Below are 23,173 nucleotides of genomic sequence, written 5' to 3'. Positions count from 1 at the left end.
GTATTGGGCCTCTGCAGATGAGCTGATTAATTAAAGGAAGCTCTATTAAGGTTATTGAGATGCACACCCCTCCCCTCCCTTCCCCTCTCTCTCCTAGCAGGCCCCCTCCACACTCTTTAGTGGATAAAGGTGGATGGAGCGGGGGGGGGTTATCCTCGCCTCCTTTGACATTAGCCCGCGTGCACCCTCTTCACACGCCCCGCGACCCTCGCCACAAGTGCCTCTCTGCACCCCACCTTCGCAGGAGTGACACTCTCTTCAGGCTCCAAAATGGCAGAGTTTTAATCCCCCCCCCTCACCCCCCCAGCCCGTCAACCCACCCACCCTTACTCCCATCTGTCAGGAGCACTGCTGGAGGAAAAGGGGGGTGGTTTTGTGGGGGTGGGGGGTGCAGGGGGCGCATCCCTTGTTCCATCCCGACGAATTTTCTAATTTCCTTTGCCTCCATGCTTTGTCCCAAATTCACGCCCCTAACCTATCCACCAGCCTCTTTCATTCTGCCCCCCCACCCCCACACCCCACCCACACCCCACACATCTTTTCTCTGTTGTTTTGGCCAAAGGAGTAAAAGTAAAACTGGAGACTCCTGTTTTCTTCCAGCAATAGGAACTGACAGTATTTTAACAGCATGTGAACCCACTGTCATCATTTATGAAGAGGCTCATTCTTCCACATTTTCTTGATGTGTTTCACTCTCTTTAAATTTGTTCCACCCTGCGGCATGTACAAGCGCTCCTATAATTTGCTGTAGGTCATGTTCTGCTTACACAAATCAATTTTGAGATTTTTTTTTTTTTTTCCTTTTTCGTTTCCCCATAATTAATTAAAAGTCTGGCACAAGACAATGAGGACCATATGCTGAAATCCCATCTCCTCGTCTGACAAAAATTAGCCATACATGAGGTTATCTAAACAGACTTTATGCAAATGGGGAGAGGTAATCTAAAGGGAGAAGAGGTTGAACTAAACAGACGAATCATTGTTGTGCTCCTCTCCTCACATTATCAACAGAATCACATTTTGTGAATAAGACAGACTCAAAAAAAGAAACATGTCGTAACCATTTATTTAGTTTGAATGGACCATCAAGACATAACCATTCAACATATTAATTAGTGACGCATTACATGGACATCACAGTTTTAATGGGCAGTGACTCAAGCAATCAATTCTAATTACACGTCTTCATGCACAAACCTAGGTAGGAAGCTTTAAGGGTAGCACTCTCCTGTCAGATTAACTCCAGGAAATGAATTCAGCAACTTACTACAGCTCCATCTGCTGTTTATAGCAGTCTGAGTGAACCAAAGGCAACACACTGTGTCAATAACGTTGCAGTAATGTTGCAGTCTTTTTGGCAAGCAGCTTGAATCAAAGACAATTCACATGTCATTTGTTCATTCTCACAGACACAGATCTGTTCATGATGTTAAGACACAGTACATCTACCTGGACAGAGTGCGATGCAGGTAAACATCCTGTGTCCACACTTTACTGTAAAACTCTTCCTTGAAATGTAGAAACACCACGGCCTCAATAAACACACACACTAAAACACAGAGCCCGTGTATGAACACAGGGCCCCATTGTTGGCACTCATTCACTTCAAGATGCAAATGGGTGAATTTGAAATTCAGCCTCTGTGTGTTATGCTTGGCTACTTTAATGTTGTATCTATGCTGGGGATTATTCTCTCTACAGCGGAAAAACCTGTGTTTGAATGGCAGTGCCCTCAAAGTAGCTCCTACTGCTTTCAATGGCCTCCAAACGAGATTAGACCCGTGGCTGCCCTCAGTCCCAATCCTCTGCATTCAGATGGAGCGTAACCAGCCTGTGTGACAGTTTTTCTGTTTTGACACTGAGTGGGTGCAGTCACTGCATATAGGCCGTTTTTTTGAATTGAGAGGTCAGGACAGAAAAAAAGAAAATCCCTGATGCTCACTTTTGGTTGTTTGTTGTGAGATGACATCCACTACAATCTCCTCCTTGTTCTCTGTAATTATAAGACAATACAAAACATTCTGTAATTTTATAAAAAAATAAATATGCAAACAGTTGTGTGTTTTATGATATTTGGCACGTTTCTTACAATTTACTGATGTAGAGACGCCTTCAAGTTGTAATCACACATTTTCTGACAAATGCTAATTTCAGGGAATTAATTTGTTCAACAGTTTTTACCAATATGTCTGTTTGGATGTTGAAAATATTCTCTGACCATATTATTCACATCCTTTTTACCTCTCTGGTCAATAATTATTTTCCCCAGTGTTTTAAATGAACTCACTTCACTTTGTACAGATTAAATTACTTTCTATATAGGAAAAGCATACATTCAGGGTGTATTTAAATAAGGAGGTGACATTAATAATGAGAGGATGTGTTGCTGGTAGTAAGTAAATGACTAATAACAGTTTTATTAAGGAATGAGCTGCGCTGTGTGGGTGACTCTCTTTACTTGACTCACTGTGTTTTATAATAGAAGCTCTCAGTCAGATGCCACCAGCTGTATCTAACAAACTCGTTCAGTCTCTCTGTTTGCAGGCCACTATAAAAAAGTGTGTGTGTGTGTGTGTGTGTGTGTTTGGGCTGCTTGGCATGCTCAGACAGTTGGCTGTGTTACAGTAAGTATTTGTCCAGTAGTTTTGGGAGAACACCTCAGACCAGGATCCTTTCCTTTGGCACGAGTCTCTGCTGAGGCTGGACTCTCAGCTGCAGTGGTCTTTGACTCTTTGAGTTATTTTCACACCTGTGTATTTGACACTGCATTCACAGTGGTTACATTCACATCACTGCCAACTCACAGAATTACATCAAATAACCAGAATTACATTTAAAAAGGCCACATCGAACTGAGTCCACCTCTAGTGTTTCTCTCTTGTATGCTCGTTCTCTCTCTCTCTCTCTCTCCCACTGCTAATCTTGTGAAATGGCTCGTTTTTGTAGTTTTATTCTGAGTGGTTATTAGTCTTAGAGCTGGCTGGTGGTTTGCGGGGTCCAGTCCTATTTTTGCTGTAGTTGGAAGGTTTGTGGTCGTCTGCCTTACTCAGGTCAGACGCTGGTTTCTGTCCCTGTGCTGAGCTCCTTCTTGTCCTGAGGCCTCCGCTGCTTCACACTCGACTGTGCAGTGGGTTTCACACCAGCATGAGGCTGCAGGGAGAAGATTCATATTCACCTTACATGACAGAATTAACTATTACATCCATTAAAAAACAGCTGCATGGCTACACCTTTAATACCACCCCCTCTGTAACAGGTAAATCTGGCACCATCTAGTGGTGACTGAATATAAAAAGCAGCATGCATTGCAGTATGAGCACAAAACTGAAGTCTGGTAGCACAGCTTGTGCTCAGGGTCCAGTCTGTGCAGCTGACGATATTTGTAGTTTGAACATTTTTGAATTTAAAACCTGTAAAATTAAAGAAATCAGGACACGTCAAGTGCTTCTGGAAACAAAACAAAAACCTATAAATAAAAGAATCAGTTGAAGTAGAAGGTTCAACAAACCTGTGTGGTGGTGGGTGGAGGCAGTCCTGATGTTTCAGAGCCATTTTTACGCTTGTCCTGCTGGAGGCTGCCACCGCTGTCTTTAGTCTTCATATCGGTACAAGACCAAAGGGAAACATGAGAGATCTGTACCTGGATTCCATGACCATACATAATAGATAAGGGCTGACCTATAGAGCGGTACTGTACTTTTAAAGCAACAGTATGCAACTTCTGCTGAGCAACAGTAGCCTCTGCAGCCACAGGTGGTGATAATTCACTCGGCTGTCTGAGCAGTTAGTGGTACTGGAAGCAGCGTAGCACTGGAAGCTAACAGCTAACAGAGTCTATTAGTCACTTGACTGGAGCTCCGACTGAATCTGCTCATTCTAATGTAAAATCATGTGCAGCTTTTGAGAGTCTGGGAGAGTAAAAACCAAACTAACTGATTATTAATGTTAACATTCTCTGGATATGATGGAGATGAAGTGCTTGCAGTATGGTGGGTTAGTGTGACCCACTCATGAGTGAATCGTGTCCAGAAACTTAAACATCTTTATAAAACCATTCTGCTGTAGGTGCTGAGTTATCTGTTAAAAACAAGGTCATTACCACGAGGTAACTGATGTGTGAGCAGCTGTAATGGACACAACATTAACCACATGCAGCACTTAAATAGATAAGACACACACTGTAACTATTAAGACCTAAATAAGAAAACACACAGAGCAGACAGGTGAGGTCAAGGTGTTGAATGGTACCGTCTTGGATGAGGAGCGTGTGCAGAAGCTGTTGTTCTCAGGGTTCCTGCAGATACTGTCGGTCTCTGTTGGAGCTGCCCTGGGGACCGGTGGCAGGTCCTGAGTGGCCTCTGAGGAGGTGAGGGACGAGTCCCTCTGGGTCTGTGTTTCTATTGTGGACAGTTTAAAAATAACATTAGTATTGAATAGCCTCATGTGGTTTTGGTTTATCTCTCCCTCCTCTGCTCCTCAGCACACTCCTCTGTTCAGTTTGATCTTATTTCCTAACACTGGCTCTTCCAGTCGTACTGTGTGCTGCACCGACAGTCCTGGTGAAATCCAGTGTTTCTGATTTGCATAAACATAATATTTTAGCAGTCCACCGCTAACGCTTCATGCTAACAGGTAACTCAAGCTGCTGAAATTAAACCAACCATGAGTTAAACAGATCACAGTTTCTTTAGCTCCGCTTCATCCATTGTTTTCATCAGAGCACCTTGACATACAGTGCTGTATGTGTTGTTTATGACCTGGATTAAGTTATCTGAATTAAGATAGATCTTCATCATTTCCTTACCTTCTTCCTGTTGTGCGTGGTCATGCATCATATCCAGGACGTTGGACGGTATAGCAGGCCCATTAGTGTCACCCTGTTGAACACAGCACCCTGTAAGAGCTGCTCCTGTGACTCCTTTGGTAAAGTTTATGAATGAATCAGTGTCTTACAGTAATCCATGGGTTCTCTAGGATCTGACTAGCAGACATGCGGTAGGCAGGGTCCACCTTCAGGAGGCAGGTCAGCAGATTCTTTGCTGAGAGTGAGTTTGTTAGTAACAATCTGAACAGTGAAACTGCACATCTGCGACATCCACATCACCGACAGAATCTGTTTTTTACTCAAGAGTGAGAATGGAGATTAAGTGTCACCTGCATCACTGACTGTGGCCCAGATGGGCTGAGTAAATGTGACTTCTTGGTTTGTGATCTTCTCAAGTAGGTTTGCCTTTGTTTTTGACACAAACGGAGGCTCCCCGCTCAGCCTACAAGGACACACAGCTCACACGCGTGTATTCACAGTATCTAGCTGTGTATGTGTACATATATATACAATATAATGTGTTTGTCTACTCACAGCATATACATAACCACTCCTATGCTCCACATGTCACACCACTGGGTGTAACCACAGCCGGTCATCATTTCAGGTGCTGAAATTCACACACATATAGAAATGTGTGTAAGTAAAAAGTAAAAGTGTTAGTTAAACCCAGACCACTAATGTTTCAACAAGTAAATTCCATATTGTATGTATCATGTTTTATCAGCACATTCATTCAGGATGCACACACACACACACACACGCTATGAGCACAAGAGTGATGTGATACACAACGTGGTAATGCTGGTGGCAGAAATGAGCCATAAAAGGCAGCAATGTGCAAATGAAAGTGGAGGAGGAGAAGATGAAGACTGTGAGCCGGAACAATGCAGCTTTAACAAAAATGTGAAAAATGTTTTGCAGGTCAGTTCCTGTGTAGTATACTGTAGGTAACGTATCAACTTTTCAGCAAGAAATTCCCAAAGTAAAATGTAAAGATTCAGTGTTTCCCACTTATAAACGTGTTGAATATTTATATCCACGTTAACATCGGCTGACAGTCTCTGTTTTCCCACCTCTTCCTGCACATTGCTACAGGACACATTACTAACACCAGTCGTCTGTCAGTGGAAAAAAGGATGTCATACTGTAGTTTGCATGAACTAAACATTTGTATTTCTGCACCACAAGTCTAATAAGATATCTGTATCTATTTATAGATAATACAGATATGTGAAGTGCATAATAAGAAGTATAGATATAAAATATATCTGATACATTCCACATTAAAAACACAGAATTACACTCTCTGCTTACAGAGTTAAAACGACTGTGTAGGATTTCAAATCTGTTTTAGAATCAGAAATGTACTGTGGCAAATGTCCAGGCGTGTCGGTGCATCATTCATTCACACTCAGAGCTCTATCCCTGTGGTCGTCTGTGTGGCCGTCTAGCACGCGTTAGGAGATGCAGGTGTCATACCCATATAGATAAGAGTCCCACAGGCCTCCGTCATTATGTTCTCAATCCCTACACCGCTCGTCTGCACCGCTAATCCAAAGTCTGTCACCTAGGTTGAGAAAAGCACTTAAGAAAAAGGTGATAGAAATAAACATGATTCAGATGTGCCGACAGAACCTATATTAAATTCTTTGTTTAAGGTGCTTTTGTCAGGAAAACAACAAACAGTGATCCTCGACGATCTGCGTGTATAGCTGCGCTGCTGTTAAAGCTGTACAGATCCACATATTTGCAAAGGGCTACCACATTATTGCAAAAGCAAAAACGTTCAGAAGAGAGGACTAACTACTGTGAAATGAAAGTAATTTATGCTCTGCCATGGCAACACTTCCTTACAACATGTACAGTAGGTGAGTGTTTGTGCATGTGTGTGAGACAAAGAGGGAAACAGAGAGAGACAGGGACGTTTAAGCTGTGGCCTAAGCTCACACACCAGGTCTCTGCTTCAGCTGGCTTCTTGTCAATGCACAACACATGCTGTGCTCAGCTGGTAATTTGTTTAAAGATACAGTCAAGTCTCTCTTTTTAAAGGTGTACTATAAAGGAAGACCAGAGGGAGTCTGTCATAATGAGGTAGCATTTAAAGCCTTTACTAAATATAGAGGAGATAGGAGGAAAAAGTGCCCATCAGAGGCTTGTGCTCAGTCCAACAGAGAATGGATAAGAAGCAGTGATGGAAAGTTTCACATTCAGTTTGAGTCACCATCTTACCTTGATATTAATCCTGTCATTATCGTCCTCATCAGGAGAATTTTTCACAAGGATGTTCTCAAGTTTCAGGTCCCGGTGCATGATGTCTGTGAGACGTGAGGAGAAACACTTAGAGCTTTAACATGGGTGAAAGTGTCAGTTACATTTACACAATTAGTTGTAATCAATATTTTGATTGTGTATAAGAAAGACCATCAATATTTTTACAGTAAAGACTGTCAGCCCCCCCTTGATCCTTACAGATAAGCAGAATAGGTGATGGATGGATATTTTCATATTAACCCTGGATGAAAAAAGTGAAAGTGCTCATTATAATGAAACCACTGAGAATTATCACACAGCTCTGCAGCTGTTGAGGATAAGGAGCCTGATGTTTCCTTCAGAAGTCGAGACCAAACTAAAGCTTAAAGCAACACGATGTAATTTCTGCTGAGCAACAGTGGCGTCTGCAGCCATGCTGGTAATTAACTCTGTACAGGAAACGAAGCTAATCAGTCGTTTGACCGGAGCTCTAACTGTGAAGCTCTAAAGTTTCCTCACCGAATACCAGAGATCAACGCTGGTTTCTAACGACTTCTTAATCTTTTTACCTCATCTCAGTTTGGTTTTACTCAGTCAATCATTCACGTCTCACATGAGACTGTACTGACTCAAAGTTATACAGAGCACAAACAGAACGACCATTGACCACCAAATGATCATTTTATAAGGTGATAATATGGCAGTGCTGTTTATAGCTGTGCTGCCACATTTAAGAGTCTTGCTTTCTTTTATCACATAACTCAAGGAGAAATCAGATGTAGATTCAGATCACACAAATGAATTCTTTTCTTACGTCCTAATACTTTTTAGTTCTTGCCGAGGTCTTTAAAGTAGAACAATCTTTATACAAGCACCTCTCCTCTGTTAGTTTGTTTGTGCTCCAAACCCATATAACAGCTGTCACTGTTGTTGTGTTGCTGACTTTCTCAATTAAATACCAAAGTGATTTGCAGGTAAATCATCAATCACGGCCATAATGACAACAAACTGGTAGTTTAGATGTTCTCCTTGTGTTTGCTCAGCTTTTTTCTCACCTCAAAGCCAATTAATTTCCCTTGGCTAAAGCCCCGGCCTCATGACAAGAGTTGGTTTTCAGCCTCTAAACGGTTAAGATCATTAAAGCAAAGGACAAATGTCTCCACAGGTGATTAATAGAGACTTCACAGACTTGGCCATCTTTTCAAAAGTACCCTAAACCTGCTAAAAATGAAGGTGTTTCTTTGTCAGTCACCAGAGTAAACTGTGTTTCACACACACTAACACACTCATCTGTTTACTTTGCTTACAGTAAGACAGGATGAAGGGCATTGTTAACAAAACATGGTGAAGTGAGAGAGGGCACGAGGAAAAACACACTTTACCCCGGGGCAGTCCTTTTCACTGCACTGGTTAAAGCAGCCAATTATACAACACAACAGTGTTGATGGTGTGTGAAAGGTAAGAAAATGTTTTGTTCAATGCTGCAGCTGAATTCTCAATTTCATATTCATAAAGCTCTTTATTTAATAATTATTCATACTTTAAGTAGCAATTTAAAATACACGCATGAGGTTTGCATCTCTTTTAGTGCTTTAATAGAAAAATAATGAGAGGGAAACACATTATATTTACCAAATATTACAACTTTATGTTTCAGTAGTCATCCTTCTTACTGAGAAATATTGATTCTTATTTAACAAAACTGTTGGATCTGCAGCGTTAACAGTTACATGTTGTTACCAGCACAACTGAATGTGACAAACAGCAGCAAAAATGCAACGTAAAACCCAAACAGATTTAAGCTGAGGGACTTCCATGACTTCATTTGACAGAAAGTGTTCTGGCTACTTAGTGAAAAGCCAGTGCTTTCTCATTAGCATCATTACTCTGTACAGAGGTGAGGAAAACTAGCATGGGGGACTTTCCATGAAAACACACCTATTAATCAGTACTGCTCCCCAGCTTGCTGTAAATTAGTCATTAGCCACATGTAATGATGCCTTATTGCCAGACAGTGTCCTAAATTACCTCTAACCACAGAGTTCACCAAGTATTTCCAAATAAAACACATAGATTTAATTAAAACTTTTATTATGTTTTTCCTGGCAGTTGTTTGTTATTGGTCTTTTATCAAAATGAGCCACGTTTCTTTAATGACTGAAAGCTATAATGGCAAGAAACCTCAACACAGAGAGTAATAATGGCTCTGTGGCTCAATAACTTAACTAATCACAGTTTTTCCTCCTGAGTAGTTCATTTAAAAATCTAAAATACCTAAAAAGTAAAAGTGAAGTAAGCTTCAAAGTATTTGTCTTCAGTTTCATGTCTGTTTCAACAGTAACACCTGGATGTGGTCACACACCTGTAAACATCTCTGTCAGTGATTTCAGGCTGTAGTGAACACATGTGCACGTCTACATCACAGCAGCAACAGAAGGGGATTGAAGCTAGTCTTAAGTTGAGTTTTAATACTGTCAACATGTCAGTCTGTAGAATGACGTTACCTCTCTTGTGAAGATAAGCAACGGCATCAGCTAAACTACAGATGATGTGCCTTGTCTCGTCCTCCGTGAAGAACTTTTTCCTTTTCAACAGCTGCGTCAGTTCACCTCCAGCGCACAGCTCAGTAACCAAATAAATCATCTGGAAACAAGCAGAGAAGATGCATCTCACCACACAATCAATCTGTGTGTGTTTAACTGTAATATCTGATCATATATATGACCATCAAATGCATCATTTGTAACTTGAAGCACAGTGATGCTCACCCTCGGCGTTTCGTAGACTTCCTGCAGATGGATTATGTGAGCATGATTCATTTGTTTGAGAATCTCGATTTCGTGCGCCAGCATCTTGACTTTTGAACTTCCTGCCTGAGGTGACAGAAAATCAGCTGATGGAGTTTCACCACAGTTACGGCCACTTGTTTCTCTCCAAACAATAAACTCTCCCTTATTAGTGCTTTAACTTTTTATCAGGCCTCCCTCTGGGATGTAAAATGTACTCACCGCTGGTCTGCAAACCTCCTTAATAGCCCAGTTTGTCTGTGTCTCAATGTGGGTGGCTTCATAAACAACTCCAAAGCTACCCTGACCCAATTTCCTTCCAAATTTATAAATTTCCTATGGGGATAGGAAAGAAAGAAAAATTAGTGCATTGGTAATCTACACCTGCTCCTGTCAGTCAGTGACAGCAGAGGATTTCCCCTGAGCTTGTGTTTAGAACTTCTGGATCATTTCACTGTTTTGAGTTACAAAAAACATTATGTCTTAGCTCAAGACCTGAAATCTGAAGTACATCCTAATTTCAAGCTCTCTGAAAAAACTGAAAGTTTTCTGGTCCCTGGAGCTGCAGAATATAGTATTTCTAATCAAGTTACAAATGATTAAGTTGCTGCTGCAGTTCCTTCAATCTCAGGTCTAATTAACTTGATCATTATCTGTGTGCATGCAAGGCTGAGCACTGGCTGCTTCGAATTTGGCAAAGGGAGCAGTCAAATTCCCCGATGGAGGGGGGTTATACAGCAGCAAAGTGAAGTTTGATCCTCTTCTGGTGCAAACAGGGTGTACTATAAAGGTCACCAGTGACTGTGTGTGCCTTCTATCAGTGTTGGCCTCACAGCACAACTCAGGAGTGTAGTGGAATCAGGTGAAGAGGCTCTCCATACCCTGAGTTCAGCATCTTCCTCCAGGCGTATTACAGGCACATGTTTCTCCGATGTGTCCCTGCTGGTCCGCGGGGACACCATGTCCATGTCTAATCCACTAACATCTGTGCTGTCATCTAGAGATGGAGGGAGAGGGCAGTCATTATCGCGCTGAAATTCCTCATCAAGCCACGAGATAATAGGGCTGTCCATGACAAATGAAATTCTTAGGTGACAAATAATAACTGCATTTCTCTGACGGATCAACTGTTGTAGTTATTTTAATAGAAAAAACAGTTCATTTATTTTTTTCCAGTGTTGTTACTAATGAAGAGGGACATCTGAAATTCAAGTGTTTATTAATCTTATTAATCACCAACATGAGCTTGAATCCTTTACATTTAATACTGAACACACTAGAAACACATACTCAACCTTAAAATAAGACTAACTGACCAAACATTTCCTTGGCAGTTCTACTGTTGGTTTCCTCTTTCTTTCATGACCCAGTTTGTCAATATTTCAAAATATTATGTTACCGACTACTAGAAGAAAAAACACAAATATTCTGTAATACAGAGAACCACCAGTGCTAGTTTAAAAAGTAATGAACAAAATGTTCTGTTATTTTATTGAAGATTATTTTAAGTTAGCTTAGAAAGGACAGCGCACAGAATCACTGAATCTTTACCTGGTCTAACTTGTCACTTTTTTATCAGCGGTTTATGACCAAACTGCTGTCTCTGTCTGAGCCCATATTAACTTTAAGCACAATTTACCCTGCTTGAAAAACAGTCTCTAAAGCCAAATTAAATGTAAAGCAATTATCAAGTGATGACTGGGAGCGATGAAGTGGATCCACCACACGCACAGCAATTAATTATTAACAAGGAAGCGGTGTCTTTAACCTCTTCACTCTGATGCATTATTTTAGCCCTGACAGGGCTCTCATAACAGGCCTGTCTCTCCCATTATCTCCTGTCTATTTTCCAATCAAAACGATTGTGACAGCCTCTGGAAATTCCAATCACCTCAATCACAGCTCATTTGTGGGAGACAGAGGCATGTGATGAGTGTATCACTGGGGGCTGGGGGTAACTGGAGGAGGAGGGTCCCCAGCACCTCATGTGTCTCTAGGACAGAGGTGTCTGGTCCATAGCCCCACATCATTGATGGGGATATGGGATATCAGAGTCAGGGCAGGGTGAGAAGCCTGACCTTAAAAAAGGGTCAATAACAGACGCAGGTCTTGAATTGCTTTATGACAGGGTTGTCTGTCTGCAATCTCAAGACCTGTGTTTCTAAAACTACAGGTCAAACTACAGGTCAGAACACAAAATAAATTACTTACTTGTGTTTTTTAACTTAATAACTTCAAACTTCTACTCTGCAGTTTCACCCGACCACAAAAACAAACTGAGGACTTTGAGGAGCTGGAGGTAAAAAATTACTCCTGATGTACTCAGACCCAAGAATTACTGTAATCAATTACTGTGACCAGGTCTTTTTACCCCCCAGTAACTAACCTGGCTGTAACAAACAGAGTTTCTACTATTCCTCACAAATCTCTCTGCTCTTTGGTGGAGTTTCCCCAAACAACACTCACGAGTCTCTAATGCAGGGACAAGGACATGACATTGAAAATGTGGCCAATTGTGTTTGTTCCACGACCAAATTGCTGGAAATACAATCAGGATTTAAACCTCTCAGTAGTGGGTGCTAAGAGCTGTGCCCTTGTGCCAACTGTGCACCTCCATTAGGGCTAAATGACCTGTCCAGGCACCTGCACATCATGTGAAAATAGAAAAACTCAATGAAAAACCATAGTCTGCAAGTCTATGTATCATGGCTCCACCTGTGTTTGTGTGTGTGTTTGGGGGCGTGGCCCTGCAATCTGCACCTGAATCATCAGCGCACCTGCTCGTCATTATTCATCAGCCACAGTATAAGAACTTCGGCTCTGCATCCACTCATTGCCAGATTGTTCTACTGCTAATGTGGTGTCTCGGTTTTAGGTCGCCCAGTCTCCTGTGTAGTTTCTGAGCGTTTATTCTCTTGGTTTTACCAGCCCTGTGTTTCCTGTACCTCAGAGTCTCAGCATCGCCTCACCTTTCAGCTGCTCACCTGATCTGTTCTTTTCCATCTCTACATAGATGGAGGATTGACCAAAGGGTAAATATATAATTATTAACTAGGTCAAATAATGACTAAATCGTAGTTGACAGCACAAATGACTAATGTCAAAACATAATGGTCTTTGTTCACACACAGACACGCCGAAAGATGAGCAAACATCGGTACACACCCCAACTCCAAGGAGACACAGGCTGAGGTCCACCTTTCACACCGAGTCTCCCTCATCTCCAGTTTCAGCAGGAAGTAATTAGAGCTGACGGTTCATCACAAGTCAAGCCCATACTTGCCTCATTTCTCCATCATTCTGTCAGACAGCAATTTCTGTTTCTTTACACTACGGAGTGAATAAATACACGTGGTACCTAATGACTTAGAGTGTCAAAGAACTGAGCACACAAAATCAATGTCACTTTGGAACAAACAATGCATGGACGTACAAAGGATGACTTTGATTCTGTGTAACTCTTCCCTTAAACCTGCTTGTCTTTCATTAACTCTAGGTAATGTATATTTACTGTCTCTCCCATCCATAATATCAGTAAGACTGCTACTAGCCCCTGGAGAATGCAGCGTTCTTTACATCCTGCAACATCAAACTGTTGAACAGGACAAACAAAATTCTGATGCTGTTGCATGAATGTGTTTTGTTTTTTGCTGCTGCTGCTGATCTTTGGTTTGAAGTGCACCTGCAAACAGGAAGTGGTGAACACAAGTGATACAGCATTTAAGGCTCAAACAATTTGTCATTTAATTATTGAGCTGACTGACAGCCTTTATTTCATTTCATAAATCGCTTTTTTCTGCAATAGTTACTCTGAATCTGCATCTTTCTGTCATGTGGGTAAATTTCCACCTTTCTTTGCCTACCTTTGGTCATGTGGTCACTGATGAGCAAATACTTTCTGGTTTCATCTTTTTAAATGTTAAGATTTTCTGCTTCTCTAAGTTCAACATCTTTGAGTTGTGAACTGTGGTTCTGGCCAAACAAGATATTTTACTACAATTTCCTGACATTTTTTGGACTAAACAGTCAATTTATTAACTGTAAAAATAACTGATTGATGGAAATAATATTTATTTGCACCACTAAATTGGTCTCTAAGTTGTATTCACCAGTAGAACTGCAGCATATCAACAGTCAGCAGTGGTTTATTCCTGCTGCTGTTACCACTTTTCACTTTCAAACAGACCATCAAGATATTACACATTTCAATTATTCTACTCTAGAAGTTTGCTTTCCTTAATGGCACAAATAGTAGAATAAATTAGGCTTAAGCAGCTCTCCTAATGACGGTGCCTCTGGCTGTAACAAGCAGCCGCTAAAATATAGCCTGAAAATCAAATAAAAGCACAATCTTACTAACTGCAATTAAAATGTACACTGCTATCCATTTTGCTTGAGCCCAAATATTACATTTTCCTTGTGTGAAACTTAATCATTTATTGACAGCTTGGCTTTGATGACAAATGATAAACTTCACAGTCCTAATGAAGCGTGGAATTACATTACCTGATGAGGCAAGAAATTGCATGTTTAGAATGCAAATATAGAGCCCGTCTACTTCACTAAGTTATGGGGTGAACCCTGATATTAGGCAGAGAGATTATCAAAGCTGGTGGTCTAAATGTAATTAAGCCATTAAAGCATACAACACACTCACTACAGAGCTGTGAAAAACACCTGACAGTTGATGGTCGACACGACTGATGAAAAGGAGGTGTTCAATTTCTGCACTCAGAAAAAACAAGTGCTGCATGTGGTGTCCTGATAACTGCAAACTGTGAAGTGGTTTATCTGTGAGAATGTTTCCTACAGTTTTCTTAGACCGTTAGGAGATGAATAAAATAACTGTGAACACAGTAAAAAACAATGTTCGCTCACACATAGATAGATAGATTGATACTTTGTGTTAATAGGCAAAAAATAAGATATGATGTGTTTTGTTTGTTTTTAAAGCTGTTATTTTATAACTCTAACAACCAGCTGTAAAACATGAAGTAGCCCACTGTAAAATCAACATTTTATCTCAAACACTGACTTTTTAGAGATTCAGAAAATCGAAATTATCACAGAAATATTCCATGTTTGTCTTACAGCACCTTGGCCTTCAGGACTGACAAAAAGGAGGTGCTTTTAGTTCCTATTCCTGCTCTCAGAAAACAAGAAATGCATGTAGTGTCCATATAAACAAATCATTTAAAGGCCCCTCCAATAATTCCTCCTGTCTTCAATGGTCATGTTTGATAAGTGTCTATTGGCAAGAAAACATGCTTCGCCAAAAGGAAGCAAAAGATCAAATTCTGCTATTTGCTCAGAGCACTCCACATGTTGCTGGGAGATAAGGGCCAACAAATTCAAATTTTTCTCATTGGTTTAATCCTGGTTAAAGCTAATCTCTGCCCTTGCTGGGCTCAGCCTTGGGAAGCTAGGAAGGCAAACATCTATAAAAATGTAGGCCATAGCAGAAACAAGAAGAAAATCGAATTTCATTTCAATGACAGGAGAAGTCAGCACATTCATATCAGAATACACAGATGTCTACACCTTCACTTATAAATCATTCATTGTCCCACCGCCGAGCTGATTCTGTGACTAGTTGCAACAAAAGATGAAAAAAAACAACAATAACAACAAGAATTTATGACCAGGACAGATTTTAAACGATTGTAAATGTTCAGTCTTCACATTCAGACACAAACTGCTCCAGTCTCGGTTGCACCAACTTAAACTAATCAGGTTAGCCTGTTCTATTGATCTGTGAAGGCACTTCCGTGATCTGTAATGTTCCTGATATTTCTGCAGCTAATTATCTCGTGGTTAATATGAAATCTATCCATTTCCTCTTAACGTGAACAGCAAGCGTCCGTAAATTATCGGTACCACAGGAGCTAGCAAATAATATGAAGAGGTAATTAACGTCTTATTTAAAAAGAAAGAAAGAAAAAGCCTGAGATATTCCAACACAGAATAGAGACACTTGATCAACTGTAACTCTGCCGTCGGCCATCTTGTAACGTTAAAAACTAATTAATCTGCTCTTATTAAAACATGAAAGAGCGCTGAAAGCCCCCAAAGAGCGACATTAATTTTAGGGCAGCGTTCATTCACCGAGACACGCGTTGTCATGGCAACGGGACCTTACGGTTGCACGGCCGTTTGCTCAAACTGGTAAAAGGAGAGTAAAAAAAACGGATAAAAGCCGGTACTCAGACGGACACAACGAGACACCTGCTGTTAGAGAAGTCCAAGAAAAGTTTCCTACCTTTTAGAACGGATCATTTTGACTCAGCAGGTTGTCTTCACGCATAAAAACTTTTTTCGGCGAGTGAGTAGGGAAAGCGAAGAGGGACAAAATTCCAATGAATGGACGGGGCTTCTCCTCGTTTCAGGGGCTTGCAGCGCCCCCGTGGGTTGGTGTGTGTCGGCCTGATGTAAAGTAGACTTTACCTTATGATAAACCAGGACACGGCGGGATTTTCTCTGAATTCCCAGCTTCCTCAGTAACCGTCAGTGCTCCTCAGTGTGTATGAGCAGCTGTTGTCCTGTATTTTGCTCGGTGCTTAGTCGCCATCTAGTGGACAAAGTTGTTACTGGAGAGTTTTGTCTGATTTATTTGGTGGTGACTCATTTATTCAATTAAATCCACATAAATGTTGGATTTAAAATAATTATTTAGACAGTTAAATAACTTTATAAAGGAAACGTTGAGAAGTATTCCAATCCTATAGTTAAGTAAAAAGTATTAATACCACACTGTAGAAATACTCCATTACCAGTTAAAGTGCTCAGTGGGGAAAATGCCCCCTGTGACTGTTATACTGCAGCTCCATTTAGATTAAACTGCTGCTGCTCCTCTGTAAATCTTTAACCTTAACTGTTATTCTCAGCAGCCTGAACCTCAGTCTGGGTTTGTCATTTAACTGAAACTGCTTTTCAGTAGATCTACTGGATGCACCCTCCCTATTTTCTCTGCATTAAGAACTAAAAACATGTTGCATGCTGCAATTCAGCTGCTGGCAGCTGTGTGAGATATACAACAAAAGTAAACACAGCAAAGTCTGTGCTGTTTGGACAAAATTACACCATAGATGTAATGGATTTATTGAAATTAGTATACCATATGTCATTATGAAATGTTAAAAGGTACTGGTATAATTGTACATAATCCTAACACAAAGCAAACCAGCTGTAATAGAAGATATAACTATAAAATCATAAATTCTGAGAGATTCAGGAATCACATTTAGAGCTGAGAAATATCACATGCATTTGACCCCACCTATAGTGCCCATTGTTTTCACTGAGAGAAAGTGAATCTGATTGGTTTTGTTGTGAGATATCAAACTGTCTTTGTGCCACAGACAGTGAAGTGAAACATTTATTCTTGAGTGTTTGAGAGCTTCATTCTTTATTTATTTCCCTTAGAAGGATCTTTATGTTTCAGTTTCAGTAAGACTGATATTTTGAAATGCTCAGCAGAATATGTCCACATATTTGTTGACTAATACAAAATGTCTGGAGACAAAGAGTGTGTTTAGTCACATACATTATCATCAGTAAACACTGATTTCCTCCATCAGACAGACTTCCGCCTTTTACCAAAGACATTATTGATGAGTTTGGCCACAGACTTGGAGCCACTGTAACGTCTGCGGTCTGCACGGTGCTTAGGGCTCTCCATTACACGGCGAATGAGCTTAGTGAAGAGGTTGGATATTTCTAAGTAGTCTTCTGCTGCAGACACTTCCTGGAAGTGACAGCGGTCTTCCTGAGCCAAGGACCAGCCCTCCTCCTCACGTACCTGCTGAGCATTACACAGATCCTGCTTGTTCCCCACCAAGAAGACCAGAGCGTCCACCAGTCTGCCACAGAGAGAGGTCAGGATGTTACACAACAACCAGTCAGTGTGATTGATGTATTTGATTGTATACTATGTGTACTGTGTGTGCTCCTGTAATCACAGCAGCTAGACTGATGGAGGAGCTAAGCTGTGAGTGCTGAGTGTTTATTGTTGATCTGCACTCGATATTAAAGGGGAACAATTAAAGTAATGAATCAGTTAATGTAGCACAGGAAAGGCAGTGTCCTTCACAGTGGTCTCCTTAACTGTTTTAAATCTCTCTTACATTTTGGGAATAGAATTTCAAGGGCCTTGGTGCTCAAGGACAGTGGTAGAGCTTTTATCCTCTCCAGCTGCGACTATTCAGCCACTGTTGCAAAAACCTTTAATAAAATTTAATTCCTTTTGTATATTTTATTCCATTTCAATTAACATTAACAAAAGCATTCAAAGAACTGTTTAACTGATTTATCCAGTTAATTAACTCGGAGGAGCTCTGAGGTTTCAGTCCTGCAGGATACAATGTGAGTCCAAAATCAAAATGTCCTCAGCTCAGTGTGCTCTGTTTGGCTCTGTTTGGCTACAAGGAGAAGCTGTACTTCACACTACTGTTCATCTCAGTACAGCATGTTGGAATGTAGTCCTTAACTCGCAGCTTACTACACTGATCCTCACCCTGATAGGCCTACACACCGTCATCATAGGAATGGTACTCATTACTTCATCAAAGCAAATCCCTCAGCTCGGCCTCATTCCCAGCAGACCACGGTCACTCACCCCTTGCAGCTCTCCTCTCTGATCTGCCGCAGGATGCTTTTGGCGCAGAGGAAGGACATTCGGTCACTGACGTCGTACACCACCACGAATCCATCTGCCCAGTTCACAGGCTCCTCCAGGATGCATCTGCTGCTCCCACTCTGACACGGCAAAGGTTGATCAGGACATCAAACGCCTCACATCATCTATCGTCTGATCTGACTCAGAAACTATGAAAACCTACTGCAGCAAACTATGAAAAGTTGTAAGAAACAAATAAACAAGAAAGTCGCTAAAAGAAATGGTAAATTAGCTGCAGCAGAGTCACAGAGATTCATGTTATGTGAGACTCTGGAGTAAAACCTTCAGTGGTAAAGAAAACCATGTGTGCTCACTGTAAACATATTCTGCTGTCATAACAGAGCATAAACCTCTAAAGGCTGAGTGCTCTCAGCTACAGGCTAATATTATAAATACCTTCAAGCCAAAACATACATTTGTAATATTGTGTGTTCATCACAGTGGATGATGTAACATTATTATCACCTGTGAACATGGATCAAATATTTTAGTTTAACTGTCTCCCATCGATGGACATCCTTTTATGATATAAACAATCTGCAAACATGTTATGACTCAAATGTGATCCACTGAGCACTGATGCAAGTGAAGAGTTGCATACGGTGAATGAAAATGCACAAAGCTTTTCTTACAGAGAGGCAATGAACACAGCATGGTGCCAGTTTAGTCAAACCATGGAACAATGATTACTGTAATTACTGTGGTGCATGACTGCTCAGAGGGGGCAAAACAAGCTAATTAATTTAGGCCAGAAGTGAAAAGGTTTGAAATGTTATACCCCTCTGGAAACTGTAATTCTATTACAGTCATCCAGCCTGTAAGATAAACACTTGAGTGGTGGTAAAATGTGCACGTCATTGATTTCAAAGCCCATATGAATCAGACTGCAAAGGAGTTTTTGTTGAGTCACCTTAAATTGGTATAATGTAATTAGTGCGAGGGCCAACAGAAACACAGTGGAAAACCCATGAGAGCCGTATATGACATATCTCTGTATGACATTACAACAACATTACTGGTTTATTGAGTATGTTTACGTGCTGGCACTGGAAACATACTCTCCAATAAAACGTTTTGTCAGGAATCTCACCAGAAGAGCTGGAATATGAATGTGAGAGTAAGACAGAGGGAGTCAGTACATGCAGGCTGCTCACATAAACACTGGTTATATAAAACCTACACATTCCTCAGAAATTTTGTCAATGCTGCAAAGAGACATTATCTTTTGGCATATTGTGTATTGACATACTTTTACTATGGGCATGTTTGCCTGGTCTTACATAAGGACCCACTGACATGTCATCAAATGTCCTCACAGCCAAGGTTTGGAAATCCTCCTTTTAGCTTCAGGGGACACATTCAGGTCAAAATCACTTCTGTCACTGCAAGCCAGACTATCGATCAATATCATGCTCCATCATTAGCACTAGTTTTGGTTTAACATAAACTTAGATTATTTATTCTATAATTGGCTGTATATCAGCTTCATTAGATAAACAGACACATATACTTTCATACTCACTACCACGCGACATCCACAGACCAAAAATAACCACTCAGTGCCGTACGTCAGGTCAGTCATTACAGTAACAGCAGTGTCAGTGTCTGTTGTGCTCACCTGTTTTACCTGCACCCTCCCTCCCCAGCAGAGCCAACTTGATATCATTCATGGCAGTGAAAGTAGGAAATGAGCCGATACAACTCTCCTTCCTCTCCTCTGTCCTCCGTACACTTGGTACCGCTCTACAGACTGAGTCACGTCTCCTCTCTGAGAAGTGAAAACATGCAAAGTCTCGGCCCCTTCTCAGCCAACGAGAGACATTTTACAAGCAGGGTGGCAAAAGAATGCAGGGAGTTTTTTTCTTCATAGTTTATTTATTATTCTGCAAAACAGAAGATACACGTGTTGGCATTATACTTTTATTATTTATAATAGATAGATAGATAGTCAGTATGTTAGGATCCCTTGAAGCTAATAAAACCACGGTGGCATGCTGAGGTTTTAGAATCTAAGCTGCAGACTATAAAATGCCAGCTCATGTAAAAAATGTAACACAGTTGAGCTTCTCCTCTCTTCCACCAGCAGCTGTGAAGAGACTCCAAGCTTTGATTTCACAGACTGCTTCACTGGTCAGCTCTCATTTCTCCCTCAGTACTCCCAGTGCTTTTCTGTCTGCCCTTTTCATTGTTCACCAAAGGTCACAGAAGTGTCTCATTATTATCCTGTAATGCTTTCCTTCAAGTCTGCTGACTGAAAGGTCACAAACCTTATGAAGGAATAAAACATAGCAAGATGCCCCCTGACCACAGCAGTGTACATATTAAGGCCTGTGCCCTATTGTTGTAGGTGTTCCTTAAAAAAAGGAAACCCAGATGATATTATGAGCAGTGTAACGTGAGTAAAGAGTAAATAACCAGTAAGTGTTTTTACAGCACATTACAACGTTGAACTGATGTCGAACTCTAACTTGGAGAGCATTTGTACTGAGGGGGTTCTCTTATTTCACTGCTTCAACAAAGACCAGGGACTTGTCTTAAAAGCTCATTTCTCCATAAATCAATTTACCTATTAGGATACATTCCTCCATTGTAGGATTAAATCTAAAACAGATATTCAGAAATACCACACTAGACTGTTCCCCTTGAATCTGAGACTAAAGCACAATATTGTTTTACAAGCAATTAAACGTTTTGTTCTAATTTTCAAAACCTTTTGTCCACAATTTGTTGTGTGTGGTGTTAGGCAGGAGCCAGCAGTGCATCCTGGGTAAAAAGCTGAAGACAGAGCCCAGAGAGCATGTTACTAGATATGTTTGAAGTTGTCTTTAAAGTGGCAGTGAAAAGGCACTTTGAGAACATCTTTTTCTTTGACTTGATGCTTGATTTAATCTGAAACAGCTAAAACATTTGTGTTCTGAGTAGTAAGGTTTTCAAGCCTGGACAGAAACACCAGCTCTCACTAATTTCTCCCAAATATTTACTGTTGTGATGCATTTTCTTAACCTAAGTGAAGTTCACCTAATGTTTGGAAAATGTTCTTGTTTAATGTTGAATGTTCTTTGATTTCCTCCAGGTGTCACCACTTTGTCCACAACATCATCCACAATCGCTGAGACGTCATCCACGATCACAAAGACATAGTCCATGATCGTGCAGAGACATTGTCCACAATCACAGAGTCCTCGCACAATGAAGAAGTTCTTTGAGACCAGGACAGAGGCCTCCAGGTAATTCACAAACAGCTTTACATCAACTGTCCAACACAGAGCACTGACATTACATTGTTTATGTATTTGATCTTCAGTCTGAATAGTTTATAATTTGTCAAAAAAAGCTTAACTCATTAATGAAATTTATATACATAGTTATTAAAACTATGAAAGAAAAGGAGGAATTTAAGGAAAAAATGACTGCTACTGCAAAGTATTGGAAAGATAATGACCAGTTATGCTGAGTAATGAGTAGTTACTTTTGATTAATGTTGTGTTTGGAGAAACCTGGTTTTAATCAAAGGTTCTATATGTTTCAGCTGAATTCAGAGAAAAAATAAGATCCACCAAAGGGGAAGGTAAGAAAATATTTTCATTTCTATAATAAACAGATCAATAATATATTTCTTAAGCCTAACATAAACAATTTATTCAGTTATTAAAAAATCATTAGGAAAGAAAGAGACACTTAAACTGTCTCTCAAATGTCACAGAGCTAAATAACATACATATGTTAATGATGTCATAGTAATCTGTATTAATAGAAGGAATGTAATTTTAATTGGTAATATCAGAAGAAAGATGTAATAATCAACAAAATGTCAAAAATGTGAAGAAAATGTAGTTGTATATTAAGGTGTAAAAAAAATGCCATAGGATGGTAAGGCATCATAATTTGTAGTAATATAGGAAGGCATGTAAAAAAAAAAAAAAGAAAAAAAAGAAGCCATATTGTCAGAAGGCTTCAAAAAAAACAATAAATGTTGCAGTATACTATGGTATCAAAAATCACCAAAAAATGTCATAGTATAGTAAGGGGTCAAAAATCACCAAAAATGTCATAGTATAGTAAGGGGTCAAAAATGGTCAAAAATTGTCATAGTATAGTAAGGGGTCAAAAATGGTCAAAAATTGTCATAGTAAAGTAAGGGGTCAAAAATCACCAAAAAATGTCATATATAGTAAAAAAATCAAAAAAATGTCATAGTATAGTAAGGGGTCAAAAATGGTCAAAAAATGTCATCGTATAGTAAGGGGTCAAAAATGGTCAAAAATTGTCATAGTATAGTAAGGCATCAAAAATGGTCAAAAAATGTCATCGTATAGTAAGGGGTCAAAAATGGTCAAAAAATGTCATAGTATAGTATGGCATCAAAAATGGTAAAAAAAATTGTTATAGTAAAGTAAGGGGTCAAAAATCACCAAAAAATGTCATAGTATAGTATGACATCAAAAATGGTCAAAAATTGTCATAGTATAGTATGGGGTCAAAAATGGTCAAAAAATGTCATAGTAAAGTAAGGGGTCAAAAATGGTCAAAAAATGTCAGTAAAGTAAGGGGTCAAAAATGGTCAAAAAATGTCATAGTATAGTATGGCATCAAAAATGGTCAAAAAATGTCATAGTATAGTAAGGGGTCAAAAAT

General features: G+C 40.1%; 2 protein-coding genes and 1 long non-coding RNA gene across 3 annotated transcripts; 1 reads left to right on the top strand and 2 right to left on the bottom strand.

The window, feature by feature from the left end:
• Positions 1 to 1,050: 1,050 nt before the first annotated feature.
• Positions 1,051 to 16,285, bottom strand: stk33 (serine/threonine kinase 33). The gene is given in 15 exon segments (XM_051073713.1): positions 1,051 to 3,074; positions 3,076 to 3,150; positions 3,509 to 3,595; positions 4,249 to 4,397; positions 4,805 to 4,877; positions 4,954 to 5,039; positions 5,155 to 5,267; positions 5,360 to 5,435; positions 6,308 to 6,395; positions 7,058 to 7,143; positions 9,583 to 9,721; positions 9,847 to 9,951; positions 10,087 to 10,200; positions 10,746 to 10,861; positions 16,124 to 16,285. Coding segments are annotated over 14 exon segments (1,404 nt in total). The 5' UTR covers positions 10,833 to 10,861; positions 16,124 to 16,285; the 3' UTR covers positions 1,051 to 2,948.
• Positions 12,680 to 13,724, top strand: LOC108888830 (uncharacterized). Its single transcript, XR_001961888.2, has 2 exons — positions 12,680 to 12,896; positions 12,996 to 13,724. It is a non-coding gene; the product is annotated as an uncharacterized LOC108888830 (long non-coding RNA).
• A 640-nt stretch (positions 16,286 to 16,925) lies between the features above and the next one.
• On the bottom strand, positions 16,926 to 20,342 carry rerglb (RERG/RAS-like b). Its single transcript, XM_018684976.2, has 3 exons — positions 20,157 to 20,342; positions 18,479 to 18,618; positions 16,926 to 17,723 (listed from the first exon to the last, which is right to left on the bottom strand). Exons 1-3 carry the CDS (start codon positions 20,202 to 20,204, stop codon positions 17,438 to 17,440), a joined length of 474 nt encoding a protein of 157 aa, XP_018540492.1. The 5' UTR covers positions 20,205 to 20,342; the 3' UTR covers positions 16,926 to 17,437.
• Between the last annotated feature and the right edge of the window lie 2,831 nt (positions 20,343 to 23,173).

Source organism: Lates calcarifer, linkage group LG2 (genome assembly GCF_001640805.2).
Source record: "Lates calcarifer isolate ASB-BC8 linkage group LG2, TLL_Latcal_v3, whole genome shotgun sequence".
Taxonomy (NCBI): Eukaryota; Metazoa; Chordata; class Actinopteri; family Centropomidae; genus Lates; species Lates calcarifer.
This window is presented reverse-complemented; position numbering and strand designations above follow the sequence as displayed.

Coding starts and splice junctions, on each gene's coding strand:
- rerglb (XM_018684976.2), bottom strand. CDS start 20,204: ATGATATCAAGTTGGCTCTGCTGGGGAGGGAGGGTGCAGGTAAAACAG. Junction 18,619..20,156: donor GGAGGGTGCAGGTAAAACAG/GTGAGCACAACA, acceptor TTGCCGTGTCAG/AGTGGGAGCAGCAGATGCAT. Junction 17,724..18,478: donor AGAGAGGAGAGCTGCAAGGG/GTGAGTGACCGT, acceptor TCTCTGTGGCAG/ACTGGTGGACGCTCTGGTCT.